The sequence below is a fragment of the Macaca fascicularis genome, chromosome 16 (genome assembly GCF_037993035.2).
Source record: "Macaca fascicularis isolate 582-1 chromosome 16, T2T-MFA8v1.1".
Lineage (NCBI taxonomy): Eukaryota > Metazoa > Chordata > Mammalia > Primates > Cercopithecidae > Macaca > Macaca fascicularis.
The window spans coordinates 83,734,705-83,748,586 of NC_088390.1; the positions used below are offsets into that span (position 1 = coordinate 83,734,705).

A 13,882-nucleotide genomic window follows, 5' to 3' on the forward strand; every position below is an offset into this window, starting at 1 on the left:
GCTCCACCCAGGCCCCAGCTCACGGGCGTGTTTGTGCTGCGGCCCCTTCGTTCTTCTGGTCCAGGACCTGCCTCCCCACCTGGCCTCCCTGGATGAATGGGGCCACTTGCCCGTTTCCCAGGGAGACGCTGTCTTTGACAGCTTTGGACTCAGGTGGCTTCCGGGCCTGTCGACGCTGCCCTGCTGGAGATGATCCTTGTGGGGGCAGAGTCAGCAACTCCCAGGCTCAGGGAGCAGGCCCGTGTGTGCGGGACAGAGGAGAGAACAGGAGATAGATAGGCTGGATGGTTTGGTTTGAGGTGCTGAGGGCACAGGCGCACCATGGACAGGTGGCTTTGGCTGTGGGACTCTGGGTGCTGGTTCAGTATCCATGGGCTCCCTGCAACCCTGCAGGGTAGAAGACACTCCAGGATAGAGCAGATACGGCTGTGTTATCTAGGAGGAAATAAGTGGGCCTCTGGCAGTGGTCACTGTGCTATTCTTTCTGCTTTTTCCATGTGTTTGGAAATTTTCCACAGTCACCAGTAGGGAGGGGAAACAGACGCACCCATCAGAGCTCTGGGGCTGGCCATCCAGGACAGGAGTTACAGCTCATAGGCTTGGAGGGACTCTACCAACCACCGGGTACAGCCTGGGCAGGGGAGTGGGACAGAGAGGTCGGGGCTCTGCCTCCAGCCCTTGCCCCCCAGGACTGAGTCTGTGCGTCATCTTCTCCCCACTGGGTGTCCTCGATCTCCCCTGCCTGACCCCGGTGTGGCCATAAGTGCCTCTGTTCCCAGGAGCCTACGTGGTTCTTGGCTGTCACTTGCAGCGGCCAGGCTGGGACAGGTGCCCATCTAGTGGCTTTTCTATTTGGAGAGGTTGATGGGTCACAGCAATGAATGAACTTACCTCCCCTAGGAGATGAGGAGCTCCGAGAAGGGCAGAGATGGCGTGGTCATCTGTGCATATGTGCTGGGGGCCAACTGGGTGCCAGACCCCTGGCTGCCATCATGGTGGCAGACAGGCAGGGACTGTGCCTTCATGAATTAGCCATTCTAGAGGAGACAAAGTTACCGAAGGACACGGACCTAGAGTCAAATCCACACAAATAGAGTACCTGTGGGCCAGGGCTGCCTTCAGAACCAGGTGAGACAGCCGTCCTGCCAGGACAAGGCACTCACGGGGGCAAGGCATGTGCCCATCTGCAGCCCCCACCTCCATGCTCTAGACCAGCCCCGTCTAATAGAACCTTCTGTGATGGTGGGTCTGTTCTGTACATCCCCACCCCGCCATCCTGTAGGGTAGTTGCTTGACCACCTGGGTCTACTGCACACTCGAAGTATAAATGTTTAAGTTTATTTTATTCACTCATTTACTTGCATAGAATTATTGATTTCTTTTAAATGGATTTCCACTTATAACTACATGTGGCTAGTGGCTATGAAACGGAACAGTTCCAGACCACATTGGCCACCTGAGACCCCAGAATTCTATACACAAAGTCTGCTTCTGATCCTGAGTTGGCTTCTGTGGGGACAGCACAGACCCCTCCTAAGTCCGCCCTCCAGAGGTGGATGCAGCGCCTGTGGACTGTGCACCCCCAGGCCTGGCGAGGTGAGAGGGTGGCTTTTTACAGGACGTGGGAGTGGAGGGGATGGCGTGTACATGTGGGTGATGTGGGAGCTTGTGTGGCTATGTGGGCTGCTGTGTCCACATGAGTGCATGTGAGGTCCCTTGCAGTACAGGATGGGACTGTATGTGGGGAGAGCGGGGTGACACTCTGGCTGGAGGCCCCTGGGCAGCTGCATGATTCAGCGCCGTGGTTAAGAGGGGCCCCGCCTATTGCAGTCATGTTGGGCACTAGCCACTGGACAGCCCCGCCACTGCTGTGTTTCTGGGGAGCTTTTCTCAGGTTCCGCATCTGATCTGCCTCTCCATCTCCCTCCCTCTCATTGGCCAGCTTCTGGTGGAATGGGTGGGGAGGGTCCCCCAGTGCTTGTGGGGGTTGCATCTTGGGAGCCTGGCATCCTGGGCTGCGTGGACACAGCCTCCCCCGGCGGTTGCTTCCCTCTGCTTACACCGGCTGGTTCTGTGCCGTCAGCACTTGGCAGCCGCGATCACAGCTCAGCTTGGAAGCCTAAGGCATAATTTGCTGAAGCCCAAAGCTGCAAGCTGGTGATCTGGGTTTGCGTGGGACTGCCTGCTGACACACGGGGTCCTCCCTCTGTGGGCCTCTGTGGGCTCCGGCCTGAGACACCCTTTCCTCATCTTCTTGGCTTCTGTCTTTCTCACTGCCTCCCTGCTGCTGAGACCCTGGTCCACGCAGGAGTTCATTTCTAGACATCCCAGCATCTCAGGCCTCCCCATTTGACACTCCCCAGATGACTGTCTGCCATCCCGTCCTCCCAGCCCAACTTCTCTGTAGATCCACATCTGGCCAGTCTCCTATGTCTGGGACTCTTGCCCTCCCCAGAAGGACAAAGGCTCTTCTCGAGGCTGTGTTTGGGACTGGGCCAGGGATGACATTTCTGGCAAGAGCTTAAATGACACCATGATCAACCTTTTGGTCAGCTCACACACTTTGTCTCCTTTTTTTTTTTTTTTTTAAATGGAATTGTTAGAGCTCCAAAAAAAAAAAAAAAAGTAAAGAATAAGATAACAAAACACCTGTGTACTCACCGTCCCGCTTAAGAAGTGAGACATTGCAGGTGTAGCCCAGTCCTGGGTGACCCTCTCCATCCCAGCCCTGCTCCCGCTGCAGTGCTCACCCCTGGATTGGGCAGGCATGTCTGTGCTGGGCAGTGGTGTGTCTGAGGAGCCTAGGTCTCCTCTTTTTTTTTTTTTTCTGAGATAGAGTCTCATTCTGTCGCCCAGACTGGAGTGCAGTGGAGCCATCTCGGCCCACCGCAACTTCTGCCTCCTGGGTTCAAGCAATTCTTCTGCCTCAACCTCCCCAGTAGCTGGGATTACAGGCACCCGCCACCATGCCTGGCTAATTTTTTTGTATTTTTAGTAGACACAGGGTTTCACCATGTTGGTCAGGCTGGTCTCAAACTCCTGACCTCAGGTGATCCACTTGCCTCGGCCTCCCAAAGTGCTGGGATTATAGGTGTGAGCCTGGTCTCCTCTTGAATACGGTCGTCAGCATCGTGTGTCTGAACAGCCTAGGTCTCTCTCCTCTTGAATGCCGTCATCAGCATCGTGTCCTTGGTGCCTGACTGGAGTAGTGGCTGCCCTGCTTGTGCCCACAACGTGATGGCGTGGAGATTTATCCGTGTAAATCCACTTAGCCTTGGTTCATTTATTTTGGCAGCTAGCGAGTGTTCCTCCGTGTGGGGAGGCAGAGTTTGCCAGTCCCGTGGCCCACTGGTGACATCACCGAAGGTCTTCTCTGTTATTAGCGCTGCCGGGAACGTGTGTTTCCCCAGGTGGATCGGTTGGGCTGTGGGGACGCGCTCCTCAGCCCTTCTAGATGTTACCACTGCGCCCTTCCGAGTGGCCTTCTGGTAGGCTCTCCCATATTTGCCCATTTTCTGTGCCTCAGTCAGCCTCTCTGGGCAGCCGCCTCCCTGACTGAGCGTCCAGCTGACTTTTGCCCTGGTTCCCACGGTGTACGGAGCATTTCATCTCAGTGGTGCCCGAGCTTCCTTCCCTCTGGCCCTCAGTCCCCGGCTGGGATCCCTGGAGCCAACTCCTCTGCCTGACATCCCATGTCTCTGGGTCCTGCTCTTCCATCTTCCATGCCTTTGGGGTGTGTGGCCTCGTCCCCAGTGCCTCCATCATCCCTTCTGTCCTGGGTTGAACCGTGTCCCCCACAAACTCATGTCCACCAAAAACCTCAGAATGTGACCTGGGAGTTGGAAATGGGGTCTTTGCAGATGTAAGTAGTTAAGGATCTTGAGATGAGGTCATTCTGGATCAGGATGGACCCCAAATCCAACGACTGATGTCCTTAAAAGAAGCAGAGAGGCCACAGACGCACCGGTAAGAGCCACGTGAAGGCAGCAGTGGATGGTGCAGTGATGCAGCCCCAGGCCAGAAAGCGCCTGGGAAGAGGCAAGGAAGGACCCCTCACCCCGCCTCAGAGCCTTCCTAGGAGTGTGGCCTTGCTGACACCTTGATTTTGGACCTCTGGCCTCCAGCACCGGGAGAGAACCCGCTTCCAGTTTTTCATGCCCCACAGCTGTGGTCCATTATGGCAGCCACAGGACACTGATGCGTTCCCTACCTGGCCGCTGTGGATGGGCCACCCCCGCCCGCAGGAAGTCTCCCTCAAGCACTGTAGGTGTCTCTGCCCTCACAGGGGACGCCTGCACAAGGAGGTGTGAAAAGGGCTCTGCAGGAGCGGGGCCTGGGCTGGTGCTCGCTCCCTCCCTTCATCCTACGCCAGTTCCCACGCCTCTTCCGGAAGGAGTGCCCGGCCCCACCCGGTGAATCAGAGCCCAACTCTCCTGACAATTGGCTGTCACTTATTTAACTGCCACCATCCCCAGGAGACAGAAAATGCCAGAGGGGTGGGGCCTGGGCAGTGCCTCCTCGCTACTTCCCCGGGTACCGTGCCACGTTGCCTTGGTGCACAGAGTAGCTGCTCAAAGTGTGTCGGACAAACAGGTCCCCCATGCCCAGCTGTGCAGACAAAAGTGTGCCATGTGGAGGGAGCTGGCTGTGGAAGAGACCACCAGCATCTTGGCTGCCCGAGGACCTTGCCCCTGGGCTCCTGTGGCACCCCTAGCTCGTTACTTCCTTTCTCACGCATAGCTACCCGCTCTTCCTCTATTTCTCTGATGTCGGCCTTGCCACCCACCCAGGTTCACAAGCAGGAAATCTCAGAGTTGATCTTGACCTCTGCCTCCCCAGCACCCCCAGGTCAACAGGTTGCCAAGATCTCATCAACTCACCCTCCACATACTGGCCCTTGGACAGGCTGCTCTGGTCATAGTCATGTCTTGGTTGGGCCTCTGTCATCCCTCCTTGGACCAGCGGGTGCCGTCCTCCCCACCCCTGTCCTGCTGTGGCTCCTTCCTATCCACAGCCAACATTTAGAGGACGATTACTGCTTCCCTCCTCTGTGCTGGGGACCCGGTGATAGGATCCCTCCACCCGATCATTTACAATAGACCTGGGCCTGGTCTTCTTACTTACAGAGCCCTTAGTTTCTGCCCCCAAGCCTCGAGTGTGGATTTCTGCTGCCGCCCAGCCTGACCCTGACACTGCTTTCCAGCCTGGAGCCCCCTGCTGCTTCTGCGCTCCTGGCTCTGAGTGCTCGGACCTCTCTGGATGGGTTGCCACTTGTCCTCTGGAAAGCAGGGCTTCCGTGCTCCTGGACCCAGCTGGCTCAGGGTGACTTTGGGCCATCTTGCCATACCCCTTCTATCAGCTTGGCCTTGGTTATTTCTGTGTCCTCCACGGCCTCCGACCAGAGCCGGGGCGGGATGCTCTCCTGGTGTGTGGCAGGCAGTCGGGAAATATTGCTGGACTGACCTTGATAGGAGATGCTTGGGAGAATTGGCCAAAAAACTAGCTTAAAATGCAAATATGGGCCTTCTTTTGCATTGGCTAAAGAGTAGCTTTTCTCTGTTTGCCTCCTGGGTAAGAAATTGATGGCAAATGCAGTGTCTCCAGGGAGGATAAGAAGGTGACAAAAAGGGTCTGTGTAACAGGGCAAGGCACTAGGCATTTGTGACTATTTAAGTTTAAATTATTTAACATAAATGCGAAACTCTGTGCCTTCCTCGGTAGCCCTTCCACATTGCAAGCGTTCACTGCCACATGTGGCTGCCATATTGACCACAGCAGATACAGAACATTGACATCATTGCGGAAAGTTCTATGGGCGGTTTAGATCATCTTCATGTTGGATCTGCAAATTCATTGTTTATCCCGCGAACGGTTGCTGGGCACCTACTGAGCAGGCAGGATGAAAGACACCCGCTCTTGGGGGAATTTTCTGTTGGCTGCAGAGAAGCTTAAACTCAGGGGGCCTGGGGCAAACTCTGCAAGGGCCCTTGGGCTCTGCACCCCTAGACCTCCCTCACTCTGCACAGGCAGTCAGGGGCCCCCTCTAGGAATGGAGCGCCAGCTCTGGCTCCTGTCAGGCTACAGCCCGGACAGATGGCTGAGCACGAGGCTGTGAGAGTGGAACTGGGCCCGGCCGGGCTGCTTCTCCCCGTTGTCTTGGTTTCCTTCCACGCTGACCTGGAAGGACTCCTAAAGCAACAGGCCTGCCCAGGCGGTTTGCATCAGTAAACCCTGCAGCGGCCCCAAGGGCAGAGATAGCTGGATTGTATTTATTTAGGAACAGCCAAAGCTCGAGGCACAATAAAAAGTGGAGAAAGATTCCGGAGAGGAATGCAGCTGGCCTCAGCCCGGGAATCCGTCTTGCTTGGGAGGCTGTAGGCGGGCCAGGCTGGGGCCAGCCTGGAGGGTCTTGGCCGGCTCTGCTGGCAGGTACAGTAGCAGGGCCAGCAGGAGGGAGTCCGGGACGGAGCTCCTTCACTTTTAATTCAGGGAAGCGAACTTCAGTGGTTGTCTGAGGATGAGCAGGAAATGAATGGAAAAGTCTTTTTTTTTTTTTTTTTTCTTTTTTCTTTTTAGGCAGGGTCTTTCTCTGTCCCCCAGGCCGGAGTGCTGTGGCACAGTCATAGCTCACTGCAGCCTCGACCTGCCGGGCTTAAGGGATCCTCCCACCTTAGCCTCCTAAGTAGCTGGGACTACAGTTGTGAGCCACCATGCCTGCCTAATTCTTAAAAGAAATGTCTTCAGACTAGGCATGGTGACCCATGCCTGTAATCCCAGTACTCTTGGAGCTGAGGTGGGAGGATCACTTGAGCTCAGGTGCTCCAGACCTGGGCAACATGGCGAGACCTTGTCTCGACTAAAAATACAAAAAGTTAGCTGGGCATGGTGGTGCACCCCTGTAGTTCCAGCTACTCTGGAAGCTGAGGCTACAGTGAATTGTGATTACATCGCTGCCTTCCAACCTGGGCAAAGGGAGGAAGAAGGGGCCTTCAAAAAAAAAATTTTTTTTTTTTTTGAGACAGAGTCTCGCTCTGTTGCCCAGGCTGGAGGGCAGTGGCATGATCTCGGCTCACTGCAGCCTCTGCCTCCTGGGTTCAAGTGATTCTCCTGCCTCAGCCTCCCAAGTAGCTGGGATTACAGGTGTGAGCCACTGTGCCTGGACTCTTTTTTTGTAATGATGGTATTTCTCTATGTTGCCCAGGCTGGTCTTGAACTCTTGGCCTCAAGTGATCCTCCCACTTTGGCCTCCCAAAGTGCTGGAATTACAGGTATGAGCCACCACTCCCAGCAGGAAAAGTCACTTTTTAAAGCAAGAGGTTGTGCATCCTCTATAGCTTGGTACTTGGCATGGAGGATTTACTGGAACTTGTGTTAGGTGAGGGGACATGGAAGATGGCAACAAATCTAAGCCCGGAGCATCAGAAAGCATCCTTTCAGCCTGAGATGCCTTATCTCCACCTCCGCGCAGGACCCTTCCCCAGTGTGTGCGCCTGGAGCAAGGTGGGGCCGATCCTACGAAGCCTCTTTCCCGAAGGCCCCTGCTGCCTACATCAGCGTCTCCTGGACCGCCTGCTCCTTTCCTGCATGGCTGGACCAGCCCCAGGTCCTCCTGGCCTGGTGTAGGGATCACAGGCCACCCTGGGGAATGCCTGGTATGTGTCCCCTCCCCTCTGGGTACCAGGGGATGAAGCTGTGCTTCGTGGAGGGGAGCTGAGGCACTAGTGCCCGGGATGGTGCGCCTGGGGCAGCTGAACTGGACCCGTCTCCTACTGGGCCCCTATGGAGCCCAGATTGTTGTGAGACGGTGACCCGTACCTTTCACTTTCGTTTCACGTGGGAACAGGGGCTCAGTCTGCACACATATTCGGTTTGGAGCATGAATTTCCATGGAGAAGGAAAATCTCTACTAAGAAGGCTCTGATGTCAGGATTGTCTGTGAGGGCCGGGCCATGTTCTGGGGCAAGACAGGAGTGGAGGAGGCAACCAGGGAAGGCTTCCTAATGGAGGAGGCATTTGATAGCATCTTGAAAAAGAAGCAGTTCCTAGGCCAAGCCAGAGGGTGAAGAACAACCACCTAACTTCTTTCTACAAGATGCCCCCAGGCTGAGGCAAAGCAGGTTGAGTGTGACACTTCCTTCCTTTCTGTGGGTTCTGGCCTTTCCGGAGCCCAGCCAGTGCCATTGGAGACAAAGTGGCCTTCGCTATTCCTTCCCGCCCTGCCAGGCCCCACTGTGCCCGCTGAGCCCTACTTTGCAATTAAGAGGAGCTGTGAACCAATGATGCTGATGTCACAAAAAAGTGGCCCGGGGTCTACGGGGGGTGAAGGACAGAGATGCCGCCCTGAGAACTGTCTGGAAGGGGCTTTTGGGTAACAGTGCCCACTCCAGGTTGTAGGCAGGCTGGGGTGACTGGGAGCTGGGCTCACAGGCTGGCACAACTAGAGTTTCCCAAAGCCGTGGCCCTGGGGGCCCTTCCTTCCCGGGAGAGCAACCTTTGGTCCAGTTTGGGAAAAGGTGGGTTAAACCAAGCCCGGCTCCCTCACTGCAGGATTACTCAGTGCGTTTAGTATGCAACTGTGCCTCTGAATCCACGACAGGACCAGAAACCACTTCAGCAGGGAGGGACCACGGGGGATCCGCCGCAGGGGCTTGGGTCTGCGCTGGCCTGGTGAGGTGCCCCCTTGGTGCTTACATGGAGGCTGAGACACCGTGGGCAGTGAGAGGTTGGCCCGTCGCCTCCCCGACCCTCGGCTGGCCTTACCCCACCACCTCTGCACTCGCCTCCCAGCCGGCTCATGACTAACTCCTGCCTCGTCAGAGCCAATTGGTGCTGCCAGATTTTCCATTTCAAGTGATCCCCTGCCTGGGCCAAAATGTTTGGATTTTCAGGCACGGAGGGGAGATGGACCTCAAGCCAAACCATGCTGGGTGAAACTGAGGGTCAAGGCTGTGCTCAGCAAGCGCTCCAGCCCTGGCCGTCAAACCCATAGTGTGCACAGCGTGCGGGAGGTGGCCGGGTGAATGCACTCGTCATAGTCCGGCCCCTCACTCGGGGCTGTTCCCAAGTTCCCACTACCAGCCTGGCTGGGTCAGAGCCTGGTGGGGCCTTCCTGGGCTTCCCTGCCCCACAGCGGGAGTTTGTATGGAGAGTCTTGAGTGAGGTTAATGGGTGTTCTTCCTCTTTTTTTTTTTTTTTTGAGACAGAGTCTCACTCTTTTCACCCAGCCTGGGTTGCAGTAGCGCGATCATAGCTCACTGCAGCCTCGGACTCCTGGCTTCAAGCAATCCTTCCGCCTCAGCCTCCCAAAGTGCTGAGATTACAGGCACGTGCCACCTTGCCCAACTGGGGTTTCCGCTTTATACTTTTTCTCTTGTTGCTAAACTCAATACAACAAAAGATATTACATTTATAATCAGAAAAACCAACAAGAAATATTATTTCAAAATTGGAAAAGGGATTAAAGAAACAAACCAAGAAACCTCCGCGATTCCTGCCTATCGGAGTCAGTGGTTATTAGTGGTTGGCTTAATACAATGTTTTAGGAAGAAATAGAATAACAGAAAGCAGCTCCAGTGAGCTGAGCCCTGGCTCTGTCTGTGCTGCTACATCAGTTTCCCACAGCTGCTGTAACGAGTGGCCACAAGCTGGCTGGGTTGCAACAACGCCCAGCCATCCTCTCACAGCTCTGCAGGCCACACGTCCGAGATCAGGGTCACCAGGCTGAAATCAGGGTGTCCACTGGGCATAGCCCTCTGGAGGTTCTAGGGCAGGGGTTCCTGTGTGTGTCCTATTAGGAACTGGCCTGCACAGCAGGAGGCGAGTGCCTGGCAAGCGAACGAAGCTTCATCCGTATTTACAGTCACTCCCCATTGCTTGCATTACTGCCCAAGCTCTGCCTCCTGTCTGATCAGCCATGGTGTTAGATTCTTATAGGAGCGTGAACCGTATTGTGAACTGTGCATGTGAGGGATCTAGGTTGTGGGCTTCTTACGAGAATCTAATGCCTGATGATCTGTCACCGTCTCCCATCACTACCAGATGGGACCGTCTAGTTGCAGGAAAACAAGCTCAGGCTCCCTCTGATTCTATATTATGGTGAATTGTATAATTATTTCAGTGTAATAATAATAGAAATAAACTGCACAATAAGTACAGTGTGCTTGTGGCCGGGTGTGGTGGCTCACACCTGTAATCCCAGGTTTTTGAAACTCTGTCTCAAAAAATAAAAAAATAAAGGCCAGGTGTGGTGGCTTATGCCTGTAATCCCAACACTTTGGGAGGCCAAGGCTGGCGGATCATGAGGTCAGGAGTTCAAGACCAGCCTGGCTAACATGGTGAAACCCCGTCTCTACTAAAAATACAAAAATTAGCCAGGTAGGGTGGCAGGCGCCTGTAATCCTAGCTTCTTGGGAGGCTGAGGCAGAAGAATCGCTTGAACCCAGGAGGCGGAGGTTGCAGTGAACTGAGCACGCCACTGTACTCCAGCCTGGGCAACAGAGTGAGACTCTGTCTCAATAAAATAAAAGAATGAATATAATGCACTTGAAACATCTCGAAACCATCTCCCCACTCCCTGGTCTGTGGAAAAATTGTCTTCCATGAAACTGATCCCTGGTGCCATAAAGGTTGGGGGCCGCTGCCTTCATCACCTGCCCCTTCGAGCCTCTGGTGGCTGTGGGCGTCCCTTGGCTTGTGGTTGCATGGCCCTTACCTTCAACACCAGCATCTTCATATTTCTCCGGGCCCCATCTCCACTTGACCATCCTTGTCTGTGTCAAATCTCCCGCTGCCCCCGTCTTGTGTGAGCACCGAGACTGCCTTTAGGGACCACCTGGACCATCCACGTGTTCTCGCCACAGCAAGATCCGCAACTGAATCACAGATGCAAAGACCCTTGTTCCAAACAAGGTCCCATTTGCAGGTCTAGGGATTAGGACGTGCTATCCCTGGGGCCATTATTCAGCCTTCTCTAGTGCCCATGATCCCTCCCTCCCTCCCCAGCCTCCCACCTCGGCTGAAATGCTGTCCCCATCTCCCTCACTGCCTGGCTGCCTGTGGGGCTGTCCTCCAGGCTCTTTAGGAGGAGGTGGTTGCTTGATGTCTCCCAGAAGGCTGGGAATGGTCCTCCCCACCCCCTAAGAAGACGTCCTTTCTGCCAAAGGAGACTGCATTTCGGGTCCTATCCCAGGCAGAGAGTGGACGGGACTGTGGTCTGAAGTGGCATTTCAGGGCCTTTGGCCCTGTCATCTAGCTGAGGGCTGTGCATGGGCCTCACCTGGTCACAGGTAACTCACCTGGCTCTGTGGGGCAGGGATTGTAAACTCAGAGGCCTGCGGGGTGTGTCGAGGTGGAGGGGTGCAAATACTGGAAATTTGCGTGGGGGCCTTGGGGAGCAGCGCAACTGGAAACTGTTTTGTCTAAAGGGCAGAGCAGTCTTACACCAGCCCTGTGTGGCCAGGCAGGAAGGCTTCTGTGGCGTGGCCATGCGTCCTGCCTTTCTCAACAGAAGCTGACAATCTGGAGTTTTCAGAGAGATTGCCTGAGTTCTCAGCCTTGGCACGAACACACATTCTCTTTAAACAGGCTTGGGCCAACAGAACCGGCCTCTGTGTCTCAGGTTTGAATGAACCCTTGAGGTGAAGCTTAAAGACAGAGAGGATGTGCCCTTCCCCACCCAGGAACCCCCACTGTAGGCCCCCACCTGGTCTGCTGAGCCCTTGGCCTCAGCGTGGACACTGACCATGTGCTGGTGGGGACCCCCCAGGTAAGCAGCCTCTGAGGACCCCGGATGAACAGTGGGGAACAGCACTGATCCCCCAGTGGGGCCCCGAGTTCCCGGAGAGGAAGACTCGCTCCCTCCCAGGGGACGGCTGGAGACTTACTGACTCATGCGTGTGTGGTAGGAATCATCCAGGAAGTCCCCATCCCGTTCGCCCTCTGCTTGGGCGGGGACGGCAACTGCCTCTGTCACCACAGGCTAACGGGACAGAGCGGGGTGACTTCTCAGGGTTCCTCCTGGGCAGGTGCTCCAGAACGTTTTCTCAGCACGCTGGCCTGAGGCACGGCCGTTCCTCCCGCCCAGCCACGTTGGGGTGCGGGGTGAAGAAAGCCTGGGCTAGCCCAGGACAGAGGAAGGCACGCAGGAACTGGGCTTTTTAAACACTTAAACCCAAGGAAATCGTAGCATCGCGGGACGGGGAAAATGAAAGACTTTGGAAGTCGTCAGGAATTTGACTCTGTGAGTTGGTTTCCAAGAGTCTAAGTTAAGCATCTCCAAGTGGATATTAAAAAGGAGCAGCAAGCCTCAGGGCGGCGGGGGCTGGAGGAGGTGGAGAGAGGAGGCTGCCGGAAGCCGCACTCGGGACCTCTGCAGCCACCGACCAGACCGGGCGGCCAGGACTCTGGGACTCTCACAGGCAGACCCTGGGGGCTGCCCGACTCCTCGGGGCCCACCTTAGGCCCTCTCTCCTGCCTCCTCTTTTTGGATTTCTCTCCTTTGCTCCGTTTTTCCTCCCATTTTGAAGAGACAATGCTACTTCAGTTTGGAGCACAAACATATGATGAGCACATGGAAATGTGGTAATTCGGATGCATTCGTGATTGCAACAGATTGAAGAAATTAGACCAGACAAAGAGTGTTTTTAGAGGAGGAGGAGGAGGAGGAGGAGGAGGCTGAGAGAGGGAGGGCGACGGGGGTGAGAAAGGGGAGGCCGCCTCTGAGTGGGACGCCGGGACTCCCGCCGCTGCTAAATATATCCGTAGGAATGGAGAGGGACCGGATCTCAGGTAGGCAGATAGCCCCGTCCCCATCGGCCGCCCCCCCACTGCCCTGGACTCGGGGCTTTATTTATGCTTGGGGGGAATAAGCATGCAAGGGGCGCTTTTGCTCATTTTTCACAGAAATATTTCTTTTCTTTTTGACGGTTCCAAGCTCGTGGGATGAACGCCGTCTCAGAAGCTGAGCTCTCCTGAGTCTGGCTTGTATTTAAACTCCGCTCTCCTCTCTCCTGGCTACTTCTCTTTCATTTTCCAGTGTGCCACTCTTGCATGTCATGGCCACTCTCAACGCTCAGGCTGTTGGTACTGAAACCTGGGGAGGGCATGGGGGACCTGCCCCCCTGGCTCGGGTCTGGGGCGGCGGCGCTTGGACCTGGCCAGTGGTTTGTTTGTCCACTGTGTGGTTTGTTTTTTGCCTCCAGCCAAAGTCTGTCTTCAAGGCTGCCTCGGTCTCCTACCTAAAATAGCATTTCTGTGCCTTCCCGGCAGTTGATTATAGAGGGGGAAGCTCCCGGCGCTCAGAGGAGCCCGGCGTGTGTGTGTGTGTGTGTGTGCATGTGTGCACGTGTGCATGTGTGCACGTGTGCGTGTGTGCATGTGTGTGTGCATGTGTGTGTGTGTGTCCATGCATGCTGGCAGCCCCCTTGCAGCGGGCACAGACCCATCGGGGTGTGAACCGGCAAATGAAGAGAAAGGGGCTTCCCGTGTCTTTAGTTCACCCCAGCTTTCCAGGCCCTCCCTCCCAGGCCCAGCCTCCTTGGTGTCTTCACTCACGTGCGGTGCTGTGGCTGCCATTGCACGTGGCCAGCGCCGTCATTGGTAATTAGCAGTGATGACGGTTTCTGCTGCCCATGCCACCCTCTGAGCCCAGGGCTGGGAGATATGGGGTGGTTGAACCACACTCCAGGCTTTGGGTATTCTGAAGTGACCTATGGGCCATGGAGCAGGGGTCGCTAAGAGTGTCAACCCCTAAGTGCCTTGGGCCCTGGTCTGTTGGTTGCCCCTATGTGTGTGTTGGGGGATCCCTGAGAGGCCTGAAAGAGGGAGGCCCATCTCAGTGACTCCTCTATAGGACGCGCAGTCCCCTCCACCGCTGCTCCCAGGG

The 13,882-nt window shown here is 55.5% G+C and overlaps 1 protein-coding gene and 1 long non-coding RNA gene across 5 annotated transcripts in view; one reads left to right on the forward strand and one right to left on the reverse strand.

Annotated features, from left to right (window-relative positions):
• Positions 1 to 12,127, reverse strand: LOC135967780 (uncharacterized). Its single transcript, XR_010582038.1, has 3 exons — positions 11,883 to 12,127; positions 10,712 to 10,871; positions 1 to 3,933 (listed from the first exon to the last, which is right to left on the reverse strand). It is a non-coding gene; the product is annotated as an uncharacterized lncRNA (long non-coding RNA).
• SEPTIN9 (septin 9) overlaps positions 1 to 13,882 on the forward strand; it is a 215,261-nt gene that overhangs the window by 26,870 nt on the left and 174,509 nt on the right. Inside the window, exon 1 of one of the 4 annotated variants that reach the window (XM_065532053.2) lies at positions 11,929 to 12,786. The exons of the other annotated variants lie outside the window; for them this stretch is intronic. Within the exon in view, the coding sequence (XP_065388125.1) occupies positions 12,765 to 12,786 (22 nt within the window). The 5' untranslated portion in view covers positions 11,929 to 12,764. Of the gene's footprint in view, positions 1 to 11,928; positions 12,787 to 13,882 lie in introns of those variants that run through there. 4 annotated transcript variants of the gene reach the window in all.